We start from the raw sequence: 27,545 nt of genomic DNA, 5'->3' as shown, positions 1-27,545 counted from the left end.
GCCAGTGAAGGAGTTTAAGCAACGCAGCAGTCGCTGGAATTACACTGCTATTTTAAATTTTTACCTTGGTAGTAGTGGGGAGAGTGGAGCAAAGGATGGTTGGAAGACTTTGCTAGAATTCAAGTCAAAGAACAAGGGTCTGAAATTAGATGTTGACAATGAGAGAATGAGTTTGAGTATACAAAGAGTTAGTTAGATAGGGCTTGGTGTTAGTGTGGAGGGGAGAGGTGATAGTGAAGAATGACTTCTAAGGTTTTGGCCTGAGTGATTTTGTCTGTTGTTACTTCCTACCGTTTCACTTGTCTTCTGTTAGAAGGCTCAGTTTTGACAGTCTGTCTCTTGTATATATTTTCCATTTTCATGATCCTAGTTAGGACTAGACCGGTGAATGTTTTTTTCTTATTTTTAAAAAGATTGAAATATCTTTATTACTGCTAAAGAGGCTGTTGAAGAATATGGCTTGGGTCTGCTTGCTTAGTGGTCATGTAATACTTTCCTTAATTTAACTTTCTTGTCCAGTGACTTTTTGAAATTGTTACTTCTGTCTGCTGGCTGATCATTCAATTTGGAAGGCCTGTCATTACCTCAGATTTAATGTGTATCTAAAACTCTCACCTATTGATCAGGTTGATTTTTTTTTTTTCCCCAGGCCAGTCGTGAGCAATGATGGTTTTTATATTTTGAGGCATTGTTATCTTTATGCTTGAATCCTGTGACTTCTCTCTGCCTCGCTTAGTCTACAATTTGCTCTGAAATCTTAAAGACATTTTATTTCTATGGCCAGGTGCCGTGGCTCATGTCTGTAGTCCCAGCTGAGGTAGAGGATCATTTGAACCCAGGAATTTGAGAACAGCCTGGGCAAAATAGTGGGACCCCATTCTACAAAAAAATTAAAAAGCCAGGCATGGTGGCATGCTCATGTTTCCAATTACTCAGGAGGCTGAGGTGGGAGGCTTGAGTCTGGGAGGTTGAGGTTGCAGTGAGCCGTAATCATACATTTGCACTCCAGCCTGGGTGACAGGGTGCGACCCTGTCTCAAAAAACAAAAAACTCCAAACCACTTTATTTCTAGTTACTCTTGCATTCAATTTTTAGACGTGTCCTTAGTTTATTATTACATACTAGAATAATTATAGCCCATATTAATAGGTTTGTCATTTTCATTCTGTCTTGTATTTGGTACCAAATTTTTTTTTTGTAAAATATTGCTTTGATAATAATGCTAGTCTGCTAAAAATTTAAAAATATTCTTCGCTGCTTTCAGAGTCCCACTATTTTCCTCTGAAATGCCACTAATAGCAAAAAAGAAGTGAATGATGCTGTTTTCATGTTTTTACCTTATCCACTGCTTTTAGCATTTGTTTAACCCATTCCTTCATCTTCTCATCTCCCAGGAATTTGAGTTATTGAAGAACTAATTTTCCTAGCCTCCAGTGATCTTTTCTTCTTAATTCCTAATTCCTGTTAATTTGAAAATTAGTCAAATACTTGTAGCAGCATCTTTTGTTGAAGGTGAAAGGTATTTAAGTGATTCATCCTGTTTTACTTGATTACTTACAGAGGTCAGGATATAGATTCCATATGATAACTTCTGTGAAAAATAGAAATGTATACCTTAATTTCTCTTAATCAACAATTTCTTTTGAAAGAATTTATAATAAGATTATTTCATATAAAAACATGTTCTTATGAGAATGTAAGAGTCAGTGTGCTTTGTCTTTAGATTCTTTAATCCAAAATTTTAAAATTAGAAGAAGAAAGTTAAGAGTGGTGGTCCCCAGGGGTTTCAGGGAAAGAAATGGGAGTTATTCGTTAAAAGGTGCAGAGTTTTGTTTTACACAATGAAGAGAGTTATGGAGATGAATGGTGGTCATGATTACACAGCATTATGGATATATTTAATACCAGTGAACTGTATACTTGAAAATGGTTAGAATGGTATGTTTTATGTTATATGTATTTTATAATGTAAAAACTTGGAAAAACAATTAGCGGTCAGAATATTTTAGCAAGCAGGTTTTTGTGTTATCTATATGATTATGGCTCAATTTGTAACTTAATATGAAGTGTACCAAACATATTTTCAGTTTTTAAACTTTGGCTTACTAAAGACTTTAAGAATATTGCTGGCCGGGCGCGGTGGCTCAAGCCTGTAATCCCAGCACTTTGGGAGGCCGAGACGGGCGGATCACGAGGTCAGGAGATCGAGACCATCCTGGCTAATACGGTGAAACCCCGTCTCTACTAAAAATACAAAAACTAGCCGGGCGAGGTGGCGGGCGCCTGTAGTCCCAGCTACTCGGGAGGCTGAGGCAGGAGAATGGCGGAAACCCAGGAGGCGGAGCTTGCAGTGAGCTGAGATCTGGCCACTGCACTCCAGTCCGGGCGACAGAGCGAGACTCCGCCTCAAAAAAAAAAAAAAAAAAAAAAAAAAAGAATATTGCTAACATACAGTTGACACAGGATCAGGACAAGCTTAATTCTGTATGAATCTATTCGGTAGGAAAGAAGTCCTAAATCATTTAGTTCTGAAACATCATCTCTAAGCATGTTTATCTTGTATGTCAAATATGATAGCAGCTAGCATCTATTTGTATTCTTGAATGTGGTGAGAGTTTGTATTTAATTTGCAATCATCACTAACAGTATAGTTCTTTTAAATTTGGTCATGTTTATTTGAGAAGAATGATTCAAACTTCATTCTATTGATGCTTTTTACATTCTTATTTTAATAAAGTTTATTTTGAAAGTTAGCTTTGACAGTCTTTGTTTTCTAAGTTTTATATGTGTAAAATTTTAGTTTCAGCAAGTTCGTGAGCAGATGGAGGCAGAGATAGCTCACCTGAAGCAGGAAAATGGCATACTGAGAGATGCTGTCAGCAACACTACAAATCAACTGGAAAGCAAGTATGTTTCCAAATACCTTATTTTTAATTGAATAGCAGAGTATATTATTGAATCATCAAAATATTAATAGTGTTTGATAGTAATTGGTTAGACTTGTTTTTTTACATTTGTTTCTAAAATGAGTTATTTTTTTTTTGAGACAGAGTTTCGCTCTTGATGCCTAGGCTGGAATACAATGGTGCGATCTCTGGCTCACTGCAACCTCCGCCTCCTGGGTTCAAGCAATTCTCTTGCCTCAGCCTCCTGAGCAGCTGGGATTACAGGCATGTGCCACCACACCTGGCTGATTTTTTTTTGTATTTTTAGTAGAGATGGGGTTTCTCCGTGCTGGTCAGGGTGGTCTTGAACTCTCAACCTCAGGTGATCTGCCCACTTCAGCCTCCCAAAGTGCTGGGATTACAGACGTGAACCACCACACCTGGCTTAAAATGAGTTACTTTTAAAAACAATTCTCTTTTGCTTTGTGAAGAACTTCTTCAGTTATATATATGTAAACCATATATGTTATATTAATGGCATACTATTATATACTTATACAAACACATTAATATGTATCATATATTACATATTTATATAAACATGTATGTGTATATTATATATAAACTATGTAATAACTACTAGTACCACCAATGGAATGGACTATGAAATTTATAAGTTTTAATCCATCTGTCCCCTTCCACAGTAGCTCCCAAACTTCAGTATTCTGAAGAGCACCTGGCATTCTAGTTAAAAAATGTATTCTTGAGTCCTACTCTTAAAAGATTATGATTCACTGACTGTGAAGTAGAGCCCAGCAATCTACATATTAAGACACTTTCGGGCCGAATGTGATGGCTCACACCTTTAATCCTAGCACTTTGGGAGGCCAAGGTGGGCAGATCACCTGAAGTCAGGAGTTCAAGACCAGCCTGACCAACATGGTGAAACCCTGTCTCTACTAAAAATACAAAAATTAGCTGGGCGTGGTGGCACACACCTGTAATCTCAGCTACTCGGGACACTTAGGAGAATTGCTTGAGCCTGGGAGGCGGAGGTTGCAGTGAGCCCAGATTGCGCCACTGCACTCCAGCCTGGGCAACAGAACCACACTCTGTCTCAAAAAAAAAAAGACACTTTCCTTGTGATAGTGATTGACTCTGAGGCCATACTTTGAGAAATAGTACCTTAGAGAGATTAGTAATATGAGTACACAGTACCCTGACTGGTTGATTTTTAATACGTTTTCAGAAGACCAGTTTGAAGGTGACACTATTTATGTCATCTATTTTTCTTGATATTTTACAGTGATTTTAGAATTTGTATAACTCGTTAGAATTATATAGGAATTACCCACCTAAACTTTATTGTTAGTAATTGCTTGTGTTCTGTTTCAGTCGGGCTGTAAATAGAACTACTAGCTCAGCTCAGCAAAACTACCAAAGTATGTTTTGTTTATTTCTTATATCTATATGTAATAATGGAAGGTTCCTAATCCAGTTACTGTTTTCAGGCAGTCTGCAGAACTAAATAAACTACGCCAGGATTATGCTAGGTTGGTGAATGAGCTGACTGAGAAAACAGGAAAGCTACAGCAAGAGGAAGTCCAAAAGAAGAATGCTGAGCAAGCAGTTACTCAGTTGAAGGTGATATATTCCCACCTTTGTCATTTCATGAATAATATAGGTGTATTAGTTCGTTTTCATAGTGGTATGAAGAACTGCCTGAGACTGGGTAAATTTTTAAGGAAAGAGGTTTAATTGACTCACAGTTCAACATGGCTGGAGAAGCCTCAGGAAACTTACAATCATGGCAGAAGGTGAAGAGGAAGTAAAGCATCTTCTTCACGAAGCAGCAGGAAGGAGAAATGCCGAGTGATGGGGAAGAGCCCCTTATGAAACCATCAGATCTTGTGAGAACTCACTCATTATCACAAGAACAGCATGGGGGTAACCATGCCTATGATTCAATTACCTCCACGTGGTCTCTCCCTTGACACACAGAGATTATGGGGATTACAATTTAAGATGAGATTTGGGTGGGGACACAAAGCCTAACCATATCAGTAGGTATTTAATTTGATGACTTAAATGTGTATATAGATTTGAAAAATATAGTTTGAGGCTTAGTGGGACCTGTAGTCTAAATGCTATGCCCTGATGAAAGAAAAAGTAGCATGTGCCATATTGAAATAATTGAATATAGGCTTGAATTTGAAGTTAAAGACTGTTTGAAGATACGGTAAATGATGTTAGCCGATTGACAGGTATAAACTGTAGAAGTTTGTCTTATATATGGGGGTTAGGGTCTACATGTAAAGGGCAGAAATCATGTAGTTAAAAATTACCCTTAATACCACTTTATCACCCATAGCTTGGATTTTTCAGTAGGTCCAGTAGAACCTAGTTTTCTTTCAGCACTGAAATAGGTAGTTTTTCCTTTGTTTAAGCACAAGACTGAGTGGTGTTCCAGTGGCTTGCACTCGACCCATGATGTACAAAAAAAAATCACATATTATGTCTTTAGACACCAGAGTGTCACTTGGTCCAATGAGATACTGTGAAGAGATACATGGCTTTGCTCAGGCTGACTGAGGGAGGAGCAGATTCATTTATCTCATTTTATATGCATTATGCAGCATATGTACATTGAATAGAATGATGAGTATAATTCTCTATTCCTCCTTTTATTGAAGAGGAGATTTGTTGAAAGTATAGTTCAATTTGTGTAAGTTAAATGCTACCTCATTATAGTAGATTCCTACCTAGGTCATTGATACAGTTGTACTTTGATACCAGTTCCAGAGTAGGAGTTAAAAAGGCTTCAAGGGTAATTGAATATGGAAAATAGTGTGAGTAACCTTTGTTTTTCTTAAGTTTTCTTGGGTCTTGTTGGGAGATTGATATAAGTATCCTTTCTTTTATTTAATACTGATCTTGCTGATGGGTTTACTAGTGGCATAGATATGGAAGTCTGTTTTCTGTGGATATGGATAAATAAATGACATTAAAGATTATAGTCATGATTGGAGTGTTGTGTTATAGAAATACCTCAAAATAAGAATTTTTAGCTACTTAGATTTAGCAATAAAGATACTATCCTGTCCTTCGGAAGCTTAGCAGCTGAAGGAGGGTTAGTGGGAAACAGGTTATTGCTAAGTGGATCAGATATGTATATAGTAGTAGCTATCTTGATCTAAACTCAGCACAAATATTGAGTCTCTGAAATAATCTCTAAACTGTAAACCCTGTAATGTTGGAGGATAGAATGGCTATGACTGATAAATAAATGGCTTTTAGACTGTGTTTATCTGCCTGTTTTATTGAAATGTAGGAGACTAGTTGCAATAAGCAGTTTTATGATACAACAGTAAAGGTAGAGGATGCTTTTTTTCCCTCTTTTTCAAAGTAGAAATTCTGTGTTTGTGCTAATTTATCCTTTCTTCCTTTTAAAATACCAAGGTTCAACTACAAGAAGCTGAGAGAAGGTGGGAAGAAGTTCAGAGCTACATCAGGAAGAGAACAGCAGAACATGAGGCAGCACAGCAAGGTAAGGGGAAGAGGTATTCATGTAAACTTTGTATATAATTTTGGGTAAAATTTCCTTTCTCTTCCATCTGTGAAGAAAGTATAATTTGGTATTTTGGTTATAGCTCAGTAAAAATAGCTTTTATACTTTCAGAATATCTTTCTTTCTTTGACATTTGTTAGGGTTTTAAAATAAGTTACCTACTAGTTTTGCCTGAAGCATTAAAGTTGCAGGCAAAATTGTAGTACATGATAGGGTAATGGGGTCCTGGCTGTGTGTGTTTCTTTTCTGTAGTTATTCTCTTTGGTTCTTTGGTTAATTCTTCATTTCATTTTTTGTTCCCAAGAAAATAATTCTTGTTTTGAAGAGAAAAACAGAGCATTACCATCCCAAGTAGTTTACTTAAAACTGTCCGTTTAATACATGCTAACTTTTACTCATTTACTCTTAGTTTGATGAATCCATCTGGGAGATAATGGAGTATGTGTTATGTGTGTTGTTTATTTCTCTACTACTCCCTTTCTGCCATGAAACACAAGTATAGGCTGCTACAGGAGCATGCAAGAGTGGAAGCAGGAGAGATTCAAAGGAGATTTTAGAGAATGCCTACACTAAAGATGGGTATGAGAAACTAGGCAAAGGAAGAGACCTCTGTAAAATGTAATGTTTTATTATAGATTTACAGAGTAAATTTGTGGCCAAAGAAAATGAAGTACAGAGTCTGCATAGTAAGCTTACAGATACCTTGGTATCAAAACAACAGTTGGAGCAAAGACTAATGCAGTTAATGGAATCAGAGCAGAAAAGGGTGAACAAAGAAGAGTCTCTGCAAATGCAGGTTCAGGTATTTTTTCTTCTTTTTTATTAAAAAAAATATAGGTGGTCAGTTATTAGATCTGTGTGTCTAGAAGAGAGAGTAAGGTCTACCTTACCGTAATTCTGAAATGATGATGAATAATTATAACTTTGTCTTTGAGCACTTGTCACAGTATGGTATGTTTGAAGATGTGCTCATCCACAGTCTTAGGCTCTTTGTATTAGATTAGGAATAGCACAGACATATCTTTAACTTCTCTCTTATAAGCTAACTCAGAATGTCTAATCATTGTTTAAAATAATGCCTTTTGGAATCTAAGAATTCCTTAAAAAAAAAAAAAAAAGATAAACAGATGTACCTATAATACATTGTGTTCATATACATGGGGTTATTTATTAGCATGCTTTTTTTCTTTTTGATTGCTATTTATGAAAGGATATTTTGGAGCAGAATGAGGCTTTGAAAGCTCAAATTCAGCAGTTCCATTCCCAGATAGCAGCCCAGGTAATGACGCTTTCTTATTGCTTATGATTCAGCCATTTAAACACTCATCTGAATGCCCTTTGAGTGCCAGTTACTGGATTAATAGCTGGGAGACTAGTCATTGAATCAACAAATGATGATCCTGAGTGCTAAACACTTGCTAATTATGTACGGTGCTGAGGGAAAACACTCAGAAAGAAATCCATACCAACTAATTGGATGAGGGGAAGGTTAGAGAGCTTTTATTATACAAAAATATCCCCAATTCTGTCACAAAACAAGGAGAGAGAATTGGCCGAATGCTGTCTAGAGTAGTGGCTTATGTATTACAGATGTTCATTAAATATCACCTAGCTCTGGAAAATCCTAATATATCAGCAGGGGGAACAATCTGGTAACCATAGATCACAGATTATATTTGCAAAAGGATGAATTGAAAATTTGTAGGCCGGGCACGGTGGCTCAAGCCTGTAATCCCAGCACTTTGGGAGGCCGAGACGGGCGGATCACGAGGTCAGGAGATCGAGACCATCCTGGCTAACACGGTGAAACCCCGTCTCTACTAAAAACTACAAAAAACTAGCCGGGCGACGTGGCGGCGCCTGTAGTCCCAGCTACCCAGGAGGCTGAGACAGGAGAATGGCATAAACCCGGGAGGCGGAGCTTGCAGTGAGCTGAGATCCGGCCACAGCACTCCAGCCTAGGTGACAGGGCGAGACTCCGTCTCAAAAAAAAAAAAAAAAAAAAAAAAAGAAAATTTGTACCTCAGTTTAGTGACTCAACCTTCCAAAGTTTTCAAGTGATAGTGTAAGACCTGTTATTCTTTGACATGACGTACACATCTTTATAAATAATATAAAGAAAATCAAGTAAAAAGCAAGTTAAGTATTGTGAATTTTGAGCTTCAATTTTTCAACTTGAAAATTCTGAGAGTTATTTGTAGCAAAAAGTATTGGCTTAGAAGTCTGACATTTCTGTATAAAAAGTGGTTTTAACATTAAAATTTTGCTTTTAAGATTCAGAGAAGTTCAAACTCCCAAAGCTTTGACCCTATAAACATATTTTTCCTAATTGCTTTGTCTGTAGAAATTATAGTCTAAAATAATTGGGGAAGAATTAATGCAGGAAAGGGTGCTGGTATGGATGTGTATGTATATGTGGATTACAAACTCGAATTGTGATCTTGGGTTATCAGCTGAGAAGTAGCTCTAAAAAATTTATCAGGAGTTAAATGTGTAGAGAGTGCTGTAAGAATCTTTTAAATAGTAAACATGAACATGGGTATTACCAAACTATATTAGTCATGAAATGGATAATTTTTTATTAAAAGTTGTTACTAAGGAGAAGAAACACAGGATGACAAATGGCCTTTCTGGCTGTTTTTCCAACTCATTTGTTGCTTGTCAATTATTTAGTTTCCAGACCTGTCAACTTGTTTTATTCTAAATGTCTTCTGATATGTAATTCCTGACTACTGGCTGTTGGTGATCAAACTTGCTTTCAGAATGATAGTTACTCTTTATTGAATACTCACCATGGGCCAGATACTTTCTTAACAATTTATATACATTAACTTCTCAGAATTTAAAGCTCTGTTATTATTGTATAGCTTTAAAGCTTTCTCTTAAATACTTTTATGTTGACACTATTTTTCTTTTTTAGACCTCCGCTTCAGTTCTAGCAGAAGAATTACATAAAGTGTAAGCCTACCTTTTCACACTCTTAGAATTGTGTAGTCACCACTAACTGATGCTTGTTAGATGCGACACTTACGATTAGCTTTATAAAACCTCTGACCTATTCAGAAAATACTCTGAACTAGATTTGAGCAACTTTTGCTTTTTTTTTTTTCCTTTTTCCCATTAGTGAGTTGGGTCCCTAAACATTATATATTCTGCTTTTATTTATGTTTTTATTATAAAAAGAGTTGGGGAGACTTTCATTTGGGTGTTAGCAATTATGTGGAAGAGGTAATTGTTTAGAAAGTAGTGGAAGTAAATTAGTTTTTGTGTCTAATAAGTAGTTGTAGTTCTTCTGTGTCCGGCTCTGTGGTTGTATACCCAAAACAAAGTTATATGCTTTTTTTGTGCCGTGTAATTTTGCATGGACATTGATCACTTGAGTTCAGAAGATCTGAAATCTGGTTTTGACATTGCTAGCTTTAACAAATTAACCTCTTTTATTTTGAGTTTTAAAATAGGGTTATGTATTTTAAGGAGTTATAGTAATGTGTATGACAGTTGTTAGTAAACTGAAAGGGGCTATAGAAATGGAAGGTATATGAGAACTACTGAAGTCAAGATGATGCTTTTTAAGGCTTTAAATCCTTTTGATTTGTGACTTCTGAATGTTTATTTAATGTACAAATGTCTTTCCTTCTAAAGGATTGCAGAAAAGGATAAGCAGATAAAACAGACTGAAGATTCTTTAGCAAATGAACGTGATCATTTAACAAGTAAAGAAGAGGAACTTAAGGTATAGTAATTTGTATAAATGGCTGCAATATTTTACAGGACTGAAATTTAAATTACTTTTATCCACATAATCAGTAAGTGTATATGAAGAATGGAAAATAGTCTAGAGTTCATTTGAAACAACTATTTTTCTAAACTACAAAATCCTCTAGCTCTCTATGAGGAAAAATTCAAAGGGCTTCTCTTGTGATATAATTTACAATAATTTACAATAGTTTGATAGGACTATGCTAAATAACAGGAATTGGTGGTTTCTCTTTATTTAGGAAATTTTGTAAGTTGAGACATTTGCTTAACTCTTCTGTAGAAAAGATGCTTTACAAACTTTAAAATCGGTTGTATTAAATATTTTAAATGCTATTTTTCCTTGTTCTAGGATATACAGAATATGAATTTCTTATTAAAAGCTGAAGTGCAGAAATTACAGGCCTTGGCAAATGAGCAGGTAGATCTTTATTGCTTTAGAGCATTGACCTCAGAATTTCAGTTTGCGTATTTTTATTTTCATTGGTATTGTGAGCCCCAATTTGATTGTGTAAGTAAAAAATATGATGGTTTCTTATCTTCGGCTGCATGATTTGATGTTACTATTTTTATGTTGAAATAAATGTTTGATCCAATGAATTGATCGCTTCAAGATATCACAGGAGGCAGTTAAAATGATCTTACTATGCTGATTTGTTTGAGTGTTTTATTTGAGCCATTTAATTCAAAAAAGATATACCTTTTACTAGGATAAAAGAAGTAAAAAATATCAAACAGCAAAACATGTTACAGAAATGTATGGTATTGCTGTAACTTCAAATATATGGAACTATAACTTTTTAATATGTAAAAATTAGTGAAAAAATAGTTTTGAGCACTTCTTGAGAAGTGATACCATTTTCTTCTCATTCCACACACAGGCTGCTGCTGCACATGAATTGGAGAAGATGCAACAAAGGTGACTAAAGTATTGTACATCTAGTCATTCATACATTTATGTTTAAGTATAATTGTTGCAGAAAATGTTGCTACTTAGAATTGATAGTTGTGCCCATAATTCCTGTAGATTTTCTGAATGTATGAGGTATTTTAATTTACTTTTTTTCACCCTTATAGTGTTTATGTTAAAGATGATAAAATAAGATTGCTGGAAGAGCAACTACAACATGAAATTTCAAACAAAATGGAAGAATTTAAGGTGTGTGATTAAGCTTGTAAACTCAGGTTTCTTAGAACAACCTTGCATACTTTTCAGTTGAGTGATTCCAGAAATACTACATTTTATGTGAAGTCACTCTGAAACAGTGTTTTTGTAGTTCATTAGGGGACTTAGGCAAACCATGAGTTTTATCATTTTTCCTTTAGATTATCTGTTCTTTTAGTAGAGCTTAGAGATTTATTTTGCTCCCCCCCAACCTTTTCTTGGCTGATAGTTTCTATTTGGGACTGTCTTATTTCTAGTTTCCGGTCATGGCCAACCAAGTGCTAGGGTGCATCTCTGTGTCCAGTGAAATTTGAATTATGTCAGTGTATAATTGACCTGTCACTTTGAGTACTGAAAGCCGAGATAAAAGTTTGATTGTTCAAAAACCCATTCAAATGATTGCTTTTTTACCTTTTTTCTTAATAAAACAATAAACTGAGTTTCTTTCTTCCAGATTCTAAATGACCAGAACAAAGCATTAAAATTAGAAGTTCAGAAGCTACAGACTCTTGTTTCTGAACAGGTACGGTTTTTCCTAAATTACAAAGTAGAAACACTTGATATATAACAAGATCTGGTTCTTCTTATTTAAGTACCAAAAGACTAATTGAGAAATTTTGCTTAAGCTTGGATATGTCTGTTATTGCCTTTCTATTCATCCTGTATCTAAATTAAGGACATTTTTTCTTCCTGAGATGAAGTGTATGCCAATCTGCTCAAAAGCACATTCCAGAAAAACAAAAAAGTGTAATAGGATATGCATAAAAAGAATTTAAGCCATTTTGATACATTTGACTCTCACAATAAATGTCCTGCCTTAGACTTGAAACCTTAGCTTTTTCTTTTAGGGAGCATGGTATCTTTAAAAGTTGAAACTTATTACTAGCACTTAAAAGCAGTGTGATGTTGATCAAATAGCCTAACCTTTGTGACACCTCTCATTCTAAGCCTTTCATGTGGAGATTATATTTACACTATAAGGTTGTTAGATTTGAAAGGAGAAGCTTATGTATCACGCCTAGCCTAGTGCTTTGTTTATGGCAGGTATCTAAACCTTAATTCTTTTCCCTTATTTATTTTATCCATCTCATCTCCATCCGCTGCCACCATCACTGTTCATTTCGTATTTATAGCAAGGCATCAAAACTATAGCAGCTTTGAATAAGCATGGTTCCATAAATTGGAGCCCAGTGGTATCTGTTCTCTGCCTATTCCTAAGTGCTGCCTTCATACTCTTCTCTTACGCAGCTCTTACAATTACAGTTTATTAATAAAACACGAACTCTTGGTGACACATTAGAAGGTTTGCATTTGTTCTTAATACTAAGTTTTTGAATTGTACTTTTATTGGAAGCTGAAATGTAAAGCTGTTGCAAATGATAGCACTTCTTTTTAGTGAATTCTTGCATTCTTTCATTTATTTTAAAATTCACGTTTATGCAGATATTGAGCTGGTGTAAGTAACTATGCCTCTGTAAGTATTTTATTAACTTGTCAAGAAATAATCCATTTATTTTACCTCCGCATATGATATTAAGTGCATTATTACATAGTCTTACTATGTACTTTGTATTTGCTTTACCCTTGTAAACTAAAAGTAATAGAGGAGAAAATGCCGAAGGGATGATATTTAGTTTAAATGGCATTTAAGGCTTATTCTTTTTTTTTTTTTTTTTTTTTTTGTTCTTGAGACAGTCTTCCTCTGTTGCCAAGCCTGGAGTTCAGTAGCACCATCTTGGCCCACTGTATCCTCCGCCTCTCAGGTTCAAGCCATTCTTATCCCTCAGCCTCCTGAGTAGCTGGGACTACAGACACGTGCCACCATGCTCGGCTAATTTTTGTATTTTTTGCAGAGACAGGGTTTCGCAATATTAGCCAGGCTGGTCTTGAACTCCTGGCCTTAAGTGATCTGCCTGCCTTGGCCTCCCAAAGTGCTGGGATTACAGATGTGAGCCACTATGCCCAGCTAAGGCTTATTCTTGTCTTATTTCCTTTTCTGGTATAGCTTACAAAAGATATGGTATCAATTATAAGATTTCTCCGCCCCCCCCACCATCTCTGAAATATGAATGTATCTTGTAGTCTCTGGTTACAGTTTAGTTGTTTAGTTGGCAACATTTTAAATTTTTACTGTTAAATAGCAGTGGTGAGATATAACATTGGTGACTTGGATTAGATGTAATAGATTTTTGTGTGTGTGTTCTTACTTGGAACAGCAGAGTATATAGTTTCTGTGTATTAGTTACCAGAGATTTTTGAAATGCTGATATCAGTGTATGAAGTTTTAACCTTTCTAAAATTAACTTCATGGAGGTAAAACAGATGTGTAGAAACTTCTGAATCTGTCCTAGAATTCTTGTATTCTAGTAGTATCCGGGTGCTGGCGACTCTTATTTAAACAGAAAACTTTTGTTCTTTACTAAAAATGGTATTTTCCATCATTAGATAAAAGTAAAACCACCAGCCTTAAATTTTTCTTTTCCTTTAAAGTCATGTAATACCTTGAGAAATGCCATTGTAATAACCTTATGTAAAATTCCCAATCATTCATGAAAGTTAATATTATTGCTATCTTATTAAGTCAGCCTTTTATTATAAGATTTCTACGTACTTTTAGATGTTCTGTTAAAGTGACAACTTTTAGTATGAGATGTGCTTTTGATAGGAAGAATAATTAACAATTCACAGGATAAAATTTTATAGCCACATTTTTTGATTTATTTAAAAGAATTATTTGATAAGGGGGAAACTTATTTTGTGATACTAATTTAAGATCTGCTGCCGGGTAATTCTTAAGAGTTGTTCTGACTCTGAAAGCTTTTTATTAATAGTCTAGAAAGCATATGACTGAGGTTTTGGTTATAGTTGTGACTTCTTTCATTTTGGCAAAGAATCATCTTTGTGACTTTTCCTCTAGTTGTTTTCATTGTTGCTAGTGAAAGAAGAGAAAAGATGGGTATAATCTTAATTTCTGTCATTTCCACTTTTCTTTAACCCCTTTCTATCCCTCAGTCAGAATTCCAAGTGACAGTTGAGAGATTGAACAGTTTAGTTATGTAAAAATTTCAGTCCTTTTACCCCATGGATTTTTATTTTGGAGGAAAAGATTGAGCTTATGAAAGCAGAAATCAGTAATGGTGCCAAGTTGTTGTTTCTTCAGGTTGTAGGAAGCAGAAAGACAGCAGGTACCAAGTAAGGTAACCTGTTGATACCCTAAAGGAGAGAAGGCTGCATTTGGATTTAGGCTTGCAGATGGTCAGATAATGCAAAAATTAACTCAGAATAAGACTTTTTTTCTTTTTTGAATGAGCGAGAGCACATCCTGAGTTTTAGTGAAGGAGCAGCATGACTTATTTATTCTTACTCCAGTAGATTTTTAAGATTCAGTGGTCAAAATTATTAAGTAAAAACTATAGGAAGTTTCTTCTTTTTGCTCTGCTGCCTTGTTAAATTGTATTGCAGAATAATTTATTGTATATGGTATAGTTTTGGAAATCATCTAGGGTGGAAACAGTAGGATTGGATTAAACCAATAAAGTATGAGGAGGAGATGCAAACTAAGCTGGGTCAGTTTTATGCAATAGAGTATTTGATGAGCTGAAGACCAAGAATTTCTAAACTGTAACTTCATTAAAATTCAGTTCATCAAATACTTATTTACTAGTTGAGTATATACTAGGTACTTATCTACATGCTGAGCCTACAGAGATGAATGAGACTTGATTCCTGCCTTCCTAATATGGAGATAGATGTGTTAAACAGAAAATTATGGTGAATGAAATTTTGGAACTCCATGTACAGGTTTAGAGGAAGAGATAATGCATTCTATTAATATTTGAAGCAGGTGGGGAGGTAACCCAGGGAACAACTAAACGTGATTTTGAAAAATGAGCATGAATTTGCCAAAGAGCTAAGAGACAATCCAGGCTGAGGGAATACAACGTTCAAAGACATGACAGTGTGGCCAGATTGGCATATTCCGAGTGTTGTTATATTGCAGAAGTACAAAATACAGGAAGGATGTAAGGAGTAGAGAAAGATTTGCTAAGACCTAATTATGAAGGGCTTTGTATGCTGTGTGAGGACCATGAACCTGATGTAGCATGTGGGTAAGCCACTAAAGGGTGTTGGAAGGATAAATGAGCATTTAACCTAACATTTTAGAAAGAAGACTCTGGTAGGTAGGACTGACTAAAGGTACAGTACAGTAAATGGTTAAGGTGCAGGTAACTTAGACTTAATAGTGGTATATCTTTTTCTGAGATGGCATTCATTGAAAATAAATATGGACAAAAACCATCTTCATGAATGATTTAAAGGCTTAATGTATGATTTGTTTTTCATAGTATGAACCTGATTTAATGTACTTTTGACAACAACTATTTCCCTTCTGATGTTTGGATTATTTTTTCCCATTGGGAACTTTTTTCCTGTGCCTTCTACAAAACAATTCTTACAAACTAGAAGCAGGGAGAAGAATTAGGGTATTACGATATTTGAGATGAGTAAGCTGAGGGCCTAAACTTAGGCATTAAAGAGAAGGGTTTAATTTCATAAGTATGTACAGAGTGGAATTTTAGGACTTGGATAGGGCAATGGAAAAATTAATACTATTTGTGAAAAATGATTGTAATAAGATTGGGAAAAACAAAAAAAAGATTGGGAAAAAAGAAACTAGCAAGATTGGGAAAGGGGCGCACAGAAGAGAATGTTCTAGGAGAAAGGCGGTAAATCTTTTTGGTCAGGCTGCTTGGCTGTCTGAAGATACGGGAATACTGAGGGAGAAATCCCACTTTGGATATAAGATAAATTTTAACATTGGGGACTTCTGTGTGTACCGGGGAATGCCAGAAGAAGTTTCAAAGGGGACTCACCTTACATGTCATGTTCTAATGCTTTATGAAGAATGTATTCCTGTTGCTTTTGCAGTTTACAATCAGTTTTAAAACATTTTATATCTTGATCTGGTTGGTAGTTACATAGTATCTATCTAACAAAATTCACTGAGCTGTAAACAGGATTTGTGCACTTGTCTGTGTAAATGTTACACCTTAGTATAGAAAAAAAAAATCAAATCAATTAAAAGAGCCCGTTTGCCTGCCTTTCTCTTTTTCTTTCTTTTCCATTCTTTTTCTTTTCCTTTTCCTTTTCTTTCTTTTTCTTTCTTTGTTTTTCTTTTTTCTTTTCTCTATCTCTTTTCTTTCTTTTTTTTTTTGGATTTGCAAGATCTTAGAGTCTGGATTCTTTGTATTTGAAGAATTGAATTAATGTAAAGGAAGTGAGGCAAGTTGTCTTAAGGTTATCTTTTCTAGTGATTAAGATTTTCTTCATAAGATACTAATTCATTTTGCCAGCCCATTTTATACTACTACTTTTTCTGTGTCTCTTGTGTAAATGTATCTCTTTGTTTTGTTTTCTGAATTCTTTAATTATCACAATAATTATCAAGTTATTGTCCTAAATTTTGTATCTATTTAATAACCCTAAACAGTTTTCACAAAATTGTATTTCTTATCTGGTTTTTCTTTATGCAAATTTGGTAAAGTTAAACTTTTTGGTGATTTTTATTTTAGCCTAATAAAGATGTTGTGGAACAAATGGAAAAATGGTAAGAGTTTCGTTTTCTTTTTATATTTTGATGAGTTACTTCTACCAAATTAACTACATTAATCATATTTTTAAAATTCTCTTTAAACTTTGTAATGGAAGAAAATGTGGTATACTGTTGATTTGGGATTACATTACCGTTTGTGGGTTTCATGTGTGGCAGTAATTTTACTTGTTGAGGCTAGCATGTAAGCATGAATTACTTGGGTACATTTTACTTGTAAAGAGGACGTATCCTGAGACCATGATCAACCATCCCTAGGAATCTTTCTAGAATTAAGTTTATAAGAAATGATGGACAAAGGTTGATCCACTTAAAATGATTAGAAATAATACCATTAACTGGCTGGGCGCAGTGGCTCACACCTGTAATCCCAGCACTTTGGGAGGCTGAGGCGGGTGGATCACCTGAAGTCGGGGAGTTCAAAAACCAACCTGGCCAACATGGCAAACCCCGTCTTTACCAAATATACAAAATTAGCCAGGCATGGTGGCGCATGCCTGTAATCCCAGCTACTTGGGAGGCTGAGGCAAGAGAATCGCTTGAACCTGGGAGGCAGAGATTGCAGTGAGCCGAAATCGCGCCTTTGTACTCCAGCCTGGGCAGCAAGAGCGAAACTCCGTCTCAAAAAAAGAGAAGAAATAATATCATTAACCTTGAAAAATAGTTAATACATGTGTTATAAACTTACAATTTCAGCATTCAAGAAAAAGATGAGAAGTTAAAGACTGTAGAAGAATTACTTGAAACTGGACTTATTCAGGTGGCAACTAAAGAAGAGGAGCTGAATGTAAAGCATTTTGTAGTTTTGTTTTCCTTGTGTTTATTCAGTGACATAAAAGGATTTCACTGTAATTTGTGTAAGGTTTTCCCTATAGATCTTAAACTTAATAGTACCTCTCACATTTTATAAATTTATATAATGCTTTTTTATTAAAGTTTTTTTAGAAGTTAGTAATGCATAATTGTAACATTGACTGCCTTAATGAGGTAGCTACTATTGTTATAGTTCGTCAGTTTCCCCACTTGCACCCTTATCCAAATTATAATCAAATGATAACTAGCAGACTTAATTCATGAAATGGTATTGGAGGCCAGAGAAGAGATTGCCATTCTATTTTATGGTTGTCATTAGCTTTAACTAACTTGATTGGGAAAAGGTTGCTGGACGAAGTAAGTTAAAAGATATATTTGAATTTAGGGAGAGGAGTAACTTAACTAACAAGGGGTATACTATGTATTTTTAAGGTTGTTCAGATATAAGTAGAAATATATGTGGGTGTAATTGAATTAAAAATTCATTTGGGTAGCTATTGAAGTTACAGAATTATAGACATGGAAAAAAGAGTTTTGGGCCTTCCAGAGTGGAAAAGAAGCAGCTAAAGAAATGAGAAGCTAATGTATTTTGAAGCTAGCTATATTTTTCAGAAAATAAAAGCATGTTTTGCTTATGTGTCTTTGAAAAAGGCAATAAGAACAGAAAATTCATCTCTGACAAAAGAAGTTCAAGACTTAAAAGCCAAGCAAAATGATCAGGTAATGTAGTACATTTTTACAACTGTTCTTTGTCTCTGTGTTTTTTGTTTGTTTGTTTGTTTGTTTGCTTGTTTTTTTAAATTAAAAGAAACGGGGTCTTGCTCTTTTGCTCAGGCTGGAGTGCAGTGGTACAATCATAACTCACCATAACTTCGAACTCCTGGGCTCATGTGATAACTCCTCGCTTAGTCTTCTAAGTAGCTAGGACTATAGGCTCATGCCACGATGCTCAGCTAACTTTTATTTTACTTTTTGTAGAGATGGGATCTGGATATGTTGTCCAGACTGGTCACAAATTCCTGTCCTCAAGCGGTCCTCCCACTTTGGGTTCCTAAAGTGTTGGGATTATAGGCATGAGGCACTGCCCAGCCCATTCTCTTTTAAACAGGGGGCAAACTGTTGCATAAAAACAAATCTGTTGTTTGTTTCTCTTCCTCCAGGTTGGAATTTGTCAATTATAGTTTTAATTTATGAATGATAATCAGTAATAGAGACTGTAATTTATATAATACTGATTGTATGCCAGGTACTGTGACGAATACTCCAGATAGGGTGCCATTGCCTCTTACTAGAGTGATAAAAAGGTTCTGAGTATACAAATATAAAGTAAGACTCTAGTAAAAGAGGCTACCTGAAATTAGACAGTTTCTTAGTTGTATTTTCTCTATGGTTGGAATTATTGATTAAATAATTTTAACATTTATCTAATGATTTTTTTCTTTTGACATATTTGTAAGTGGCCTTAAAGCTACCTATTTTCAAAATGCTATTTATTGTCATTATTATGACATTAAAAAAGTCTTGAAAGAATGCCTGGGCTTTTCCTGTTTGGATTTTGATTGTAGTGGAAAATCTAAGGATAATGTGCATTTCTATTTCTGACCCATTTCTATTTTGAATAAGTTACTAAGTAGGATACTTTCCTATTTTTAGGTTTCTTTTGCATCTTTAGTTGAAGAACTTAAGAAAGTGTAAGTGATAACATTATTATAAACTGGTTTTTCTTCTTTGGTCCATTTTTTGTGTGTGTGTGCTCAGAAATCTAGTTTTATTGTGCAGTTGGGACAGCTGATGTATGTTTAACTTTCACTCTAGAATGTTTCTTAATGGAATAAGAGAACTTAGCTGTGCTTTCCCAAATTCAGTATTATAATAATAATTAACACAAAACAAAACAAAACCTATTTCCAGAGGATGGGAGTCAGTATAGTTGAATGGAACTTGATTTTCCCCTGTGTTCCTCAGGGTACAAATCTTATATTTTTGATGTACTTTTGAAGCACTTAACTGACTTCTTGTGTGCATAGGCTTCAGCTGTCTGTTAGGAGGAGCTTTATATTAGCCCTGGCTCTTCTACAAAGACATGTTGCTATTTTATTTAAAATGGGAAAGGGTTGATTTGGAGAGCCATTTCATTATTTGCTGCTATTTTTATATCTTGATGGGTCTGGTGATTTCTAATCAAATTATACTGCATTTCTTTATTGAAGGATCCACGAGAAAGATGGAAGGATCAAGTCTGTAGAAGAGCTTCTGGAGGCAGAACTGCTCAAAGTTGCTAACAAGGAGAAAACTGTTCAGGTATTGGGAGACAGAGAACTGTGTTTTATGTTTTTGTTTTTCAACTTTAGTTAATATCATTTAATTTCATGTGTTTGTCTGTGCTTTGCATTTTATGTCAATTTCTGTGTTTCCATTGTCCAATCTTGTCTGTTTTGTCATTGTCAAGGATTTGAAACAGGAAATAAAGGCTCTAAAAGAAGAAATAGGAAATGTCCAGCTTGAAAAGGCTCAACAGGTAAAAATCCCAGAGCCATAGCATGACAGATTTATTAGTTATGTGTTATTTATGAGCTATTTGATTTTTTTTCTTGTTACTCAGAAAAAACTTTTAGTAGTATGCTGTAAGTATATTGGGTTATGTGCTTTTAATTTTATTTTTTGCCTGATTTAAGAAAGTGTTCTTGATATTTTAATCTACATATCTTAAAAATTTTAACCGTTTATGGTTATTTTCTAGAACATTTTTTGTGTTAATGTTTCATTTTAGTTTGCCAATTAAAAATGAAACATGAAACACTTAGGCAATTTTTTAAATCCTCCTCACCCCTTTTAAAAGAAAACTGCATGGACCAAAATGTTATTTGAATATACATTGCTCGACCTCTGCCTTAGAACAAAGTGCAAGTTTCATTGGGCTTTCAGACGTAGATGTGATTATTGGAAATTGATGAGTTTTGCTGATTTTAATCTGATAAGGCTTCCTTGAAAAAATGGTGAGATTTCATTGAAGAGATGATTCATTCATCTCATAGATTCATTCAGCAATATTTATTGTCAAAGCAGTTCTCGTCAAAGCACTGTACTCATGATTGGTGGATCACTAGCTAGTGATTGGAGATAATGTGTTGAGCGAAACAGGTAGGATGAAAAGATCATACTTTTCTAATATAGATTGAGAGTTCAGGAAAGTCTCCTCCCGAGGAACTGACATCTAAGCCAAGAATCTGAAGGGCCTGTGAGAAGAGAGTGGAGGATAAAAGGTATTATCAGACTGTGTATGATTAAGAAAAAATTAAAAAAGGACATCATAGAGTACTGCTGAGTAATTGGCCTTGAAAACTGGGATGGAGAAGAGCTCTGATAATGGTAGGGAGGTGTGTGGAGAGTTAATATTCTAATTTTTCACAACTGTAGAAGTATGGTTGATCTGAGTGCAGTGGTATTTACAACTGATTGATCACAACCAGTTAGAGATTTCTTTATTCCTTCTCCATCCCACTGCTTCACTTGACTAGCCTAAAGAAAAAAAGCATCACGTTAATTAAACTTATTATTCATAACTATTTTCCTTGTCCCTCCCCCTTTTTAGTTATTTTTTGTGTTATTGGAGTCAAGAGGAGGTAAACTCAAAACACCTCTCATTTTGTCGTGAAAAATTTAGCTAGTTTCTTTGTAATTTGAAATGTACACATTTTATAAAGACTTATAAAACTTAATAAGTTAAATCGAAAGGATTATTAATAGATTTTTCTGTCCTTTGTATTTCAGTTATCTATCACTTCCCAAGTTCAGGAGCTTCAGAACTTGTAAGTACCATTTATCTCATTTCCTTTTACTGTTTCTTTTTCATGAGTTAAATAGAAGTATAATGAAAATTATAGCTTCTTGATTTCAAGTGGTGTTTTAGAAAATACAAAAATACTAATTATCTCAAAACTCCTAAGGGCCCTAAGTTTCTTATTTGGCTTTAACCTGTAAGTTATTTTGTGGGAAGGAGGTAAGAAGTCTTTTCATGATTTATAATCTGAATATAACTCCAAATTGAGATGTTGCTCTTTGCCTGTTTTAATAGCCATGTGAAATTGGTATCTTTCACATCCAGAACAATCGTAGTAAGTTTTCCAAATTTGTTTGTATAGACTTAAACAAGGTGATACAGGGTAGAGGTAGAGCTAAAATAACTTACTCATATCTGGATATTCAGTGATAGAATGGTTTTCCTTAATCATCCTGTACTTCCTGATTTGATTGTCTCCAAAATCTTCTATGCCTTTTTTTTTTTTTTTTTTGAGATGGAGTCTCGCTCTGTTGCCCAGGCTGGAGTGCAGTGGTGCGATCTTGGCTCACTGCAAGCTTCACCTCCCGGGTTCAAGTGATTGTCTTGCCTCAGCCTCCTGAGTAGCTAGTACTACAGGCATGCATCTCCATGCCTGGCTAATTTTTTTGTATTTTTGGTAGAGACAGGGTTTCACCGTGTAAGCCAGAATGGTCTTGATCTCCTGACCTCATGATCCGCCCGCCTCGGCCTTCTATAGTGTTGGGATTACAGGCTTGAGCCACTGCGCCCAGCCTTGTATACCTTTATACTTGATAAGTTTTAGTTTATTTTAATCAGCTGGACTGTGAATACTACCCAAAATATACTTTTTTCAGTGTCTTAAGATTTTTGCTTTTTATGGTCATGTAACATTTTCATTTAGAGTTCTGATTTATTATCAGATTAAAAGGAAAAGAGGAACAGATGAATACCATGAGGGCTGTTTTAGAAGAGAAGGAGAAAGACCTAGCCAATACAGGGAAGTGGTTACAGGTGAGAAGTTAAAAACAATAAAAAATAGCCTTTTTATACTTGACTATCAATTTAATTTACACCTATTCTGTTTAAGGATCTTCAAGAAGAAAATGAATCTTTAAAAGCACATGTTCAGGAAGTAGCACAACATAACTTGAAAGAGGTATAGTATAAACAAATTACCAGCATGTTACATAAGGAATGAGAAATTTTTGTTTACGGTATTAGAAAGTCAAGATGTTAATATGTTCTGAGTTTCTTTGCCAGAAAAATTATGTTGTACCATGGTTCTGTTGTTGTTTAAGTAAGGTAACTTTTATTTCTGGCAAATCATACTTAACTGTTTAATCTGTCAACCTGAGCCTACAAGCATTTCCTTATCTCTACCTTTTCAAATAGACTCTTATCTCATTCTTAACTATCTGTTTTAAGTATTAGTCTTTAATCTTTTAAGAAATAAGTATTAAAAATTGTTTAGTAAAACTCGTTCTGTCCTTTATAAATGGCCTAATCTTAAATTTACTGCACGTAATTATGTTTTTGTTTTTACTGGTGGGTGATTCTATATATATGTCGTAGCACCTTTTTTTTTTTTTTTTTTTTTAATGTTAGCATTAAAAATGTGATTCTGTTTCTCAGGTCTCTTCTGCATCACGGTTTGAAGAACTTGAGATTGTGTAAGTATGCTCTAAGACAGCAGCATTTTGAAGAGAAGCAAACATCTCATTATTTTCCAGAGTGTGTTCGAATATAATGATGGGTTTCCTGTACATGATTAACTTTATTGTTAAGTGGAAATTATAATCCAGAGGCAAATAGGCTAAGTCTCTGTTGGGTAAAATAAAGGTTATTTAAATGCTTTCAGATACCTGGATTCTTTATCCTTTCCAAATCCATCAAATCCATTTTTTCAATTATTCTTTCTATAAATATAGACTGGTTTTAAGTTATTTTTTAAAATGAAGTATGCAATTATTATAGAGATTAAACTTATTTCAAATGAAAATTAGTATTTGAAAGTGTTAGTAACATCTCTGAATTATCCAGAAGATAATTTTAGCCATAATCTTGATAATGAATTTTAAACCTTTCTATAATTTTAATTTATTTATAGGGAAAATGGAACTTGTCATCCTGTGCTGAATAGGAAAAATACTGAATCTAGTCAGCATAAGAGGCATCAGTTTTTGTAGATATTAATCTTAAAAAATGTTTTATTCTAGAGAGTCTGTTGTCTTAAGCTACAGCAGGTTATAGTGGTGAGAAAGGGTATCTGGACCTGATCTTTTTGGCCCCCTTTAAAATTGCTCTTAACAAATTTTTCTTGGTGATACAATTACTCTTTATTGATATTTGTTTTAAAGAAGTGTCCCCTTTTAAACTGTCAAGATATTGAGTATATGTATTAGGTTATTATCTTTTTAAAAACAAGGAAGATTACTCTGTTTTTGGAAGATTGCTGATTTGTACAATGATTGTCTTTTGGCTATTGTGTAACTGTCAAGGTGCTTATCTCTTATTTGCTTGGAAAGCTTAGGGCAGCATTTCTGGCCTGTTTATAGGGATATGTAGACCATTAAAGTAGGTAATTTTAGGTATATTTCTGCCTTCCATTTTTTTTTTTTTTGCCATTTTCTTTTTTAAATTAATAGATTTTATTTTTTTGGTGGAGCAGTTTTTATATTTATAGGAAAAAATGAGAGAAATACAGTTTCCATATACTCTTCCCAAGTCTCCCTACTGTTAACATCTTGCATTAGCATGGTACATTTGTTACAACTGATGAGCCAGTAGCAGTATATTGTTATCATTGTTATTAACTGAAGTTCATAGTTTCCATTAGGATCACTCTCTGTGGGTTTTAACCAACGTGTAATGGCATGTATCCATCATTACAGTATCATACAAAACAATTTTACTGCCTTAAAAATCTCCTGTGTTTTACCTGTGCATCCCTCCCTCCCTTCCTCCATACCTCTGCAGCACCCTCCCAACCAATGACCTTACTGTCTTCAGAGTTTTACCTTTTCCAGAATATCATAGTTGAAATCATACAGTATATGGCTTTTCTGGATTGGCTCTTTTCTCTTTTTTTGGGACAGAGTCTTTCTCTGTGGCCCAGGCTGGAGTACATGGAATGCAGAGGTGTGATCATGGCTCACTGCAGCCAGGACATCCTGGGCTCAAGTGATCCTCTCACCTCAGCCTTTTGAGTAGCTGGTACTACAGGCACATGCCACCATGCCTGGCTAATTTTTTAGAGACAGGGTGTCCCTGTGTTGCCCAGGCTGGTCTTGACATCCTGGACTTGAGTGATCCTCCCACCTTGGCCTCCCAAAATGCTGGGATTACAGGCGTGAGCCACCATGCTCAGCCTTGGATTGGCTTCTTTTACTTAGCAATATATATTTAAGTTTTTTCCTTTTTATATATCTCACTCTTCATGAATGCTGTTTTGTCATTTTTTTCATATAGATTTATAAGCATCTTGAAATTCTAGATCAAGGTGTGGTAGAAATAAGTGTTCAGCTCAACGAATACTTGAGACTCTTTCTGGCATTGGGGATACTGAAATGGATAAGATTTCCTATCCTGAGGAAACGGTTAAACAGATCATTTTGATGGGGGTGTTATGCTATAGGTCTATTGCTTAGGATGACTAGGGCAATTGACATTCACTTGGGCTAGATAAAGATTTACATCTGCATTGGGTAAGGGAAAAACAGATTAAATTATCCATAGCATCTCTTCAGTACAAAGGTTATATACATATTTCATAATTTCCAGGGTCAACAAATTATGGCTAAGATTCTTAGGGCAAAATTCCTTGCTTTTTAAGTGGTAATATTTGCAATGATTAGATAAAATATAGTTTTGTTCTTAGTTTTTGTTTTAGAGTTTCTTCCTAGATAAAGCCACATTTGCTTAAGAAATATTAAGTATGACTGAGTAAATGATCCTAGAAATATCTTTTAAAACAAACTTCTAAGTTGATATAATATAGGGGGAAAAAAAGCCGGTTTGTATTGTTTCCGCCGTCTTTTTTATTAGGGGTGATATTGGAGTCTGGTTTTCCTTTTTTATGTACTTTAGTAAATGTAGATCTTTGTAAAAAATTCTAGGTTGAAAGAAAAGGAAAATGAATTGAAGAGGGTAGAAGCCATGCTAAAAGAGAGGGAGAGTGATCTTTCTAGCAAAACAAAGCTGTTACAGGTGAATATGGTGACTTAAAATTAATTATTTTGTAAATTATTGTCTTTGCATGCTTTAAAATAATTTTTAACTGCTGCCAAAAAATAGAGTACAGAATGAATCTCCCTCCCACCCAGATACTAGGTCTCATTATTGGCATATTTTTTGAGTAAGTACCCATGCATAAAATGTGTGTGTGTATGTATACTTGTTTATAAAATACTCTGTTGAACTATACTAACTTTTGTGTTTTGCTTCCTTCACAATTAACAGTGTTTTCAAGATCTTTCCATATAAAGCACCTTTCTGCCCTAACTTTTAATAGTTTTATGATACTGGATGATTATATCATCATCTTCTATTTTTATTTTTGAGACAGAGTCTCGCTCTGTTGCTCAGGCTGGAGTACAGTGGCATGATCTCGGCTCACTGCAATCTCTGCCTCCTGGATTCAAGCAGTTCTCCTGCCTCAGCCTCCAGAGTAGCTGGGACTACAGGTGTGCACCACTATGCCCAGCTACTTTTTGTATTTTTTGGTAGAGATGGGGTTTCAGCATGTTGGCCAGGCTGGTCTCAAACTCCTGACCTCCGGTGATCTGCCTGCCTCGGCCTCCCAAAGTGCTGGGATTATAGGTGTCAGCCACCATACCCAGCATATATCATTTATATAACGAATCCCAGTTGATGGATACCTAGATTATTTAGGGCTGTTTTTTTCTGCACAAACAATGCAGCAGTGAATATCCTTGTACACGTTTTGAATAGTGTATCTGTATCCTAGAAGTGAAATTCTGGATCAAGGCTTATGTTGGTTTTTTGTTTGTTGAAAGAGATAGTTAAATAGAAAATCAGTATCTTCTCACCTTCATGCAGTTAGTATTCAAATTACTTACAGAACATTGATTTGAAGTGGTAGCAAATTTGTAGATGCCTACATTGTCTTGAATTAATCTTGCTCACATTACATGCTTCAAGGTTTGAGTCTGTCACATTCCTTCTCCCTCTCATGTAGGTTCATTTTAAATTTTGTTAGACAGTGCTAAATAGACCTCCAAAAGTGTTTTTACTAATTGACACTCTCACCAACTAAGGGCCATTTCCCCTTCTTCCTTTCCAACATTGACAAGGGTAAAAATATTTGATATTATACTTGAAAGATGGTAAGATTATTTTTAATTTGCATTTGATTGTGAGAGAAGTTAAGCATTTTTCATATGTTCAAGCCATTTTTATATGAATTGTCCTTTAATTTTTCCCACCTTTTTTCTACTGGGTTGACTCTTTTACTGATTTGTAAGTCTTTTTTATGTAATAAAGGAAATTAAATAACCTTTTGTTATTATACGAGGTGATTTATTTTCCCCATTTTTTCTTCTGACTTGATTTGTGAAGGGGAAAAACCTTTTTGGGAAATTTGAAACTTTTATGTACTCAAATATAAGTAATTTCCAGAGTTTTAAGTCTTGGGAAGAAAGATGTCTCTCTACGATCATAAAAATATATTCATCTGGGTGTGGTAGTTCACACTAGTAATCCCACCCAGCACTTTGGGAGGCCGTGGCAGGTGGATCTCTTGAGGTCAGGGGCTCGAGACCAAACATGGCCAACATGATGAAACCCCGACTCTACTAAAATAATATAAAAATTAGCCAGGCATGGTGGCAGGTGCCTGTAGTCCCAGCTACTCGGGAAGCTGAGACAGGAGAATCACTTGAACCCGGGAGACAGAGGCTGCAGTGAGCTATGATTGCAACACTGCA

At 35.0% G+C, this 27,545-nt stretch overlaps 1 protein-coding gene across 11 annotated transcripts in view; it reads left to right on the top strand.

Annotated features, from left to right (window-relative positions):
• KTN1 (kinectin 1) overlaps nt 1-27,545 on the top strand; it is a 110,253-nt gene that overhangs the window by 49,751 nt on the left and 32,957 nt on the right. For 8 of the 11 annotated variants that reach the window (XM_033187948.1, XM_033187951.1, XM_033187940.1 and 5 more), the window contains 22 exons: nt 2,801-2,907; nt 4,397-4,529; nt 6,345-6,432; nt 7,089-7,255; nt 7,664-7,732; nt 9,374-9,411; nt 10,096-10,186; nt 10,562-10,630; nt 11,091-11,128; nt 11,287-11,368; nt 11,829-11,897; nt 16,948-16,982; nt 17,682-17,772; nt 18,450-18,518; nt 19,452-19,489; nt 20,009-20,099; nt 20,248-20,316; nt 21,570-21,607; nt 22,521-22,611; nt 22,688-22,756; nt 23,233-23,270; nt 25,716-25,806. In XM_033187948.1, the coding sequence (XP_033043839.1) occupies nt 2,801-2,907; nt 4,397-4,529; nt 6,345-6,432; nt 7,089-7,255; nt 7,664-7,732; nt 9,374-9,411; nt 10,096-10,186; nt 10,562-10,630; nt 11,091-11,128; nt 11,287-11,368; nt 11,829-11,897; nt 16,948-16,982; nt 17,682-17,772; nt 18,450-18,518; nt 19,452-19,489; nt 20,009-20,099; nt 20,248-20,316; nt 21,570-21,607; nt 22,521-22,611; nt 22,688-22,756; nt 23,233-23,270; nt 25,716-25,806 (1,671 nt within the window). The remainder of the gene's footprint in view (nt 1-2,800; nt 2,908-4,396; nt 4,530-6,344; nt 6,433-7,088; nt 7,256-7,663; nt 7,733-9,373; nt 9,412-10,095; nt 10,187-10,561; nt 10,631-11,090; nt 11,129-11,286; nt 11,369-11,828; nt 11,898-16,947; nt 16,983-17,681; nt 17,773-18,449; nt 18,519-19,451; nt 19,490-20,008; nt 20,100-20,247; nt 20,317-21,569; nt 21,608-22,520; nt 22,612-22,687; nt 22,757-23,232; nt 23,271-25,715; nt 25,807-27,545) is intronic. The other 3 variants (XM_033187943.1, XM_033187949.1, XM_033187945.1) reach the window with 2 other exon arrangements.

This window comes from Trachypithecus francoisi, unplaced genomic scaffold (genome assembly GCF_009764315.1).
Source record: "Trachypithecus francoisi isolate TF-2019V2 unplaced genomic scaffold, Tfra_2.0 Lachesis_group3, whole genome shotgun sequence".
NCBI classification, from domain to species: domain Eukaryota; kingdom Metazoa; phylum Chordata; class Mammalia; order Primates; family Cercopithecidae; genus Trachypithecus; species Trachypithecus francoisi.
The sequence above is the reverse complement of the archived record's forward strand: the minus strand, read 5'-3'. Positions and strand labels throughout refer to the sequence as shown.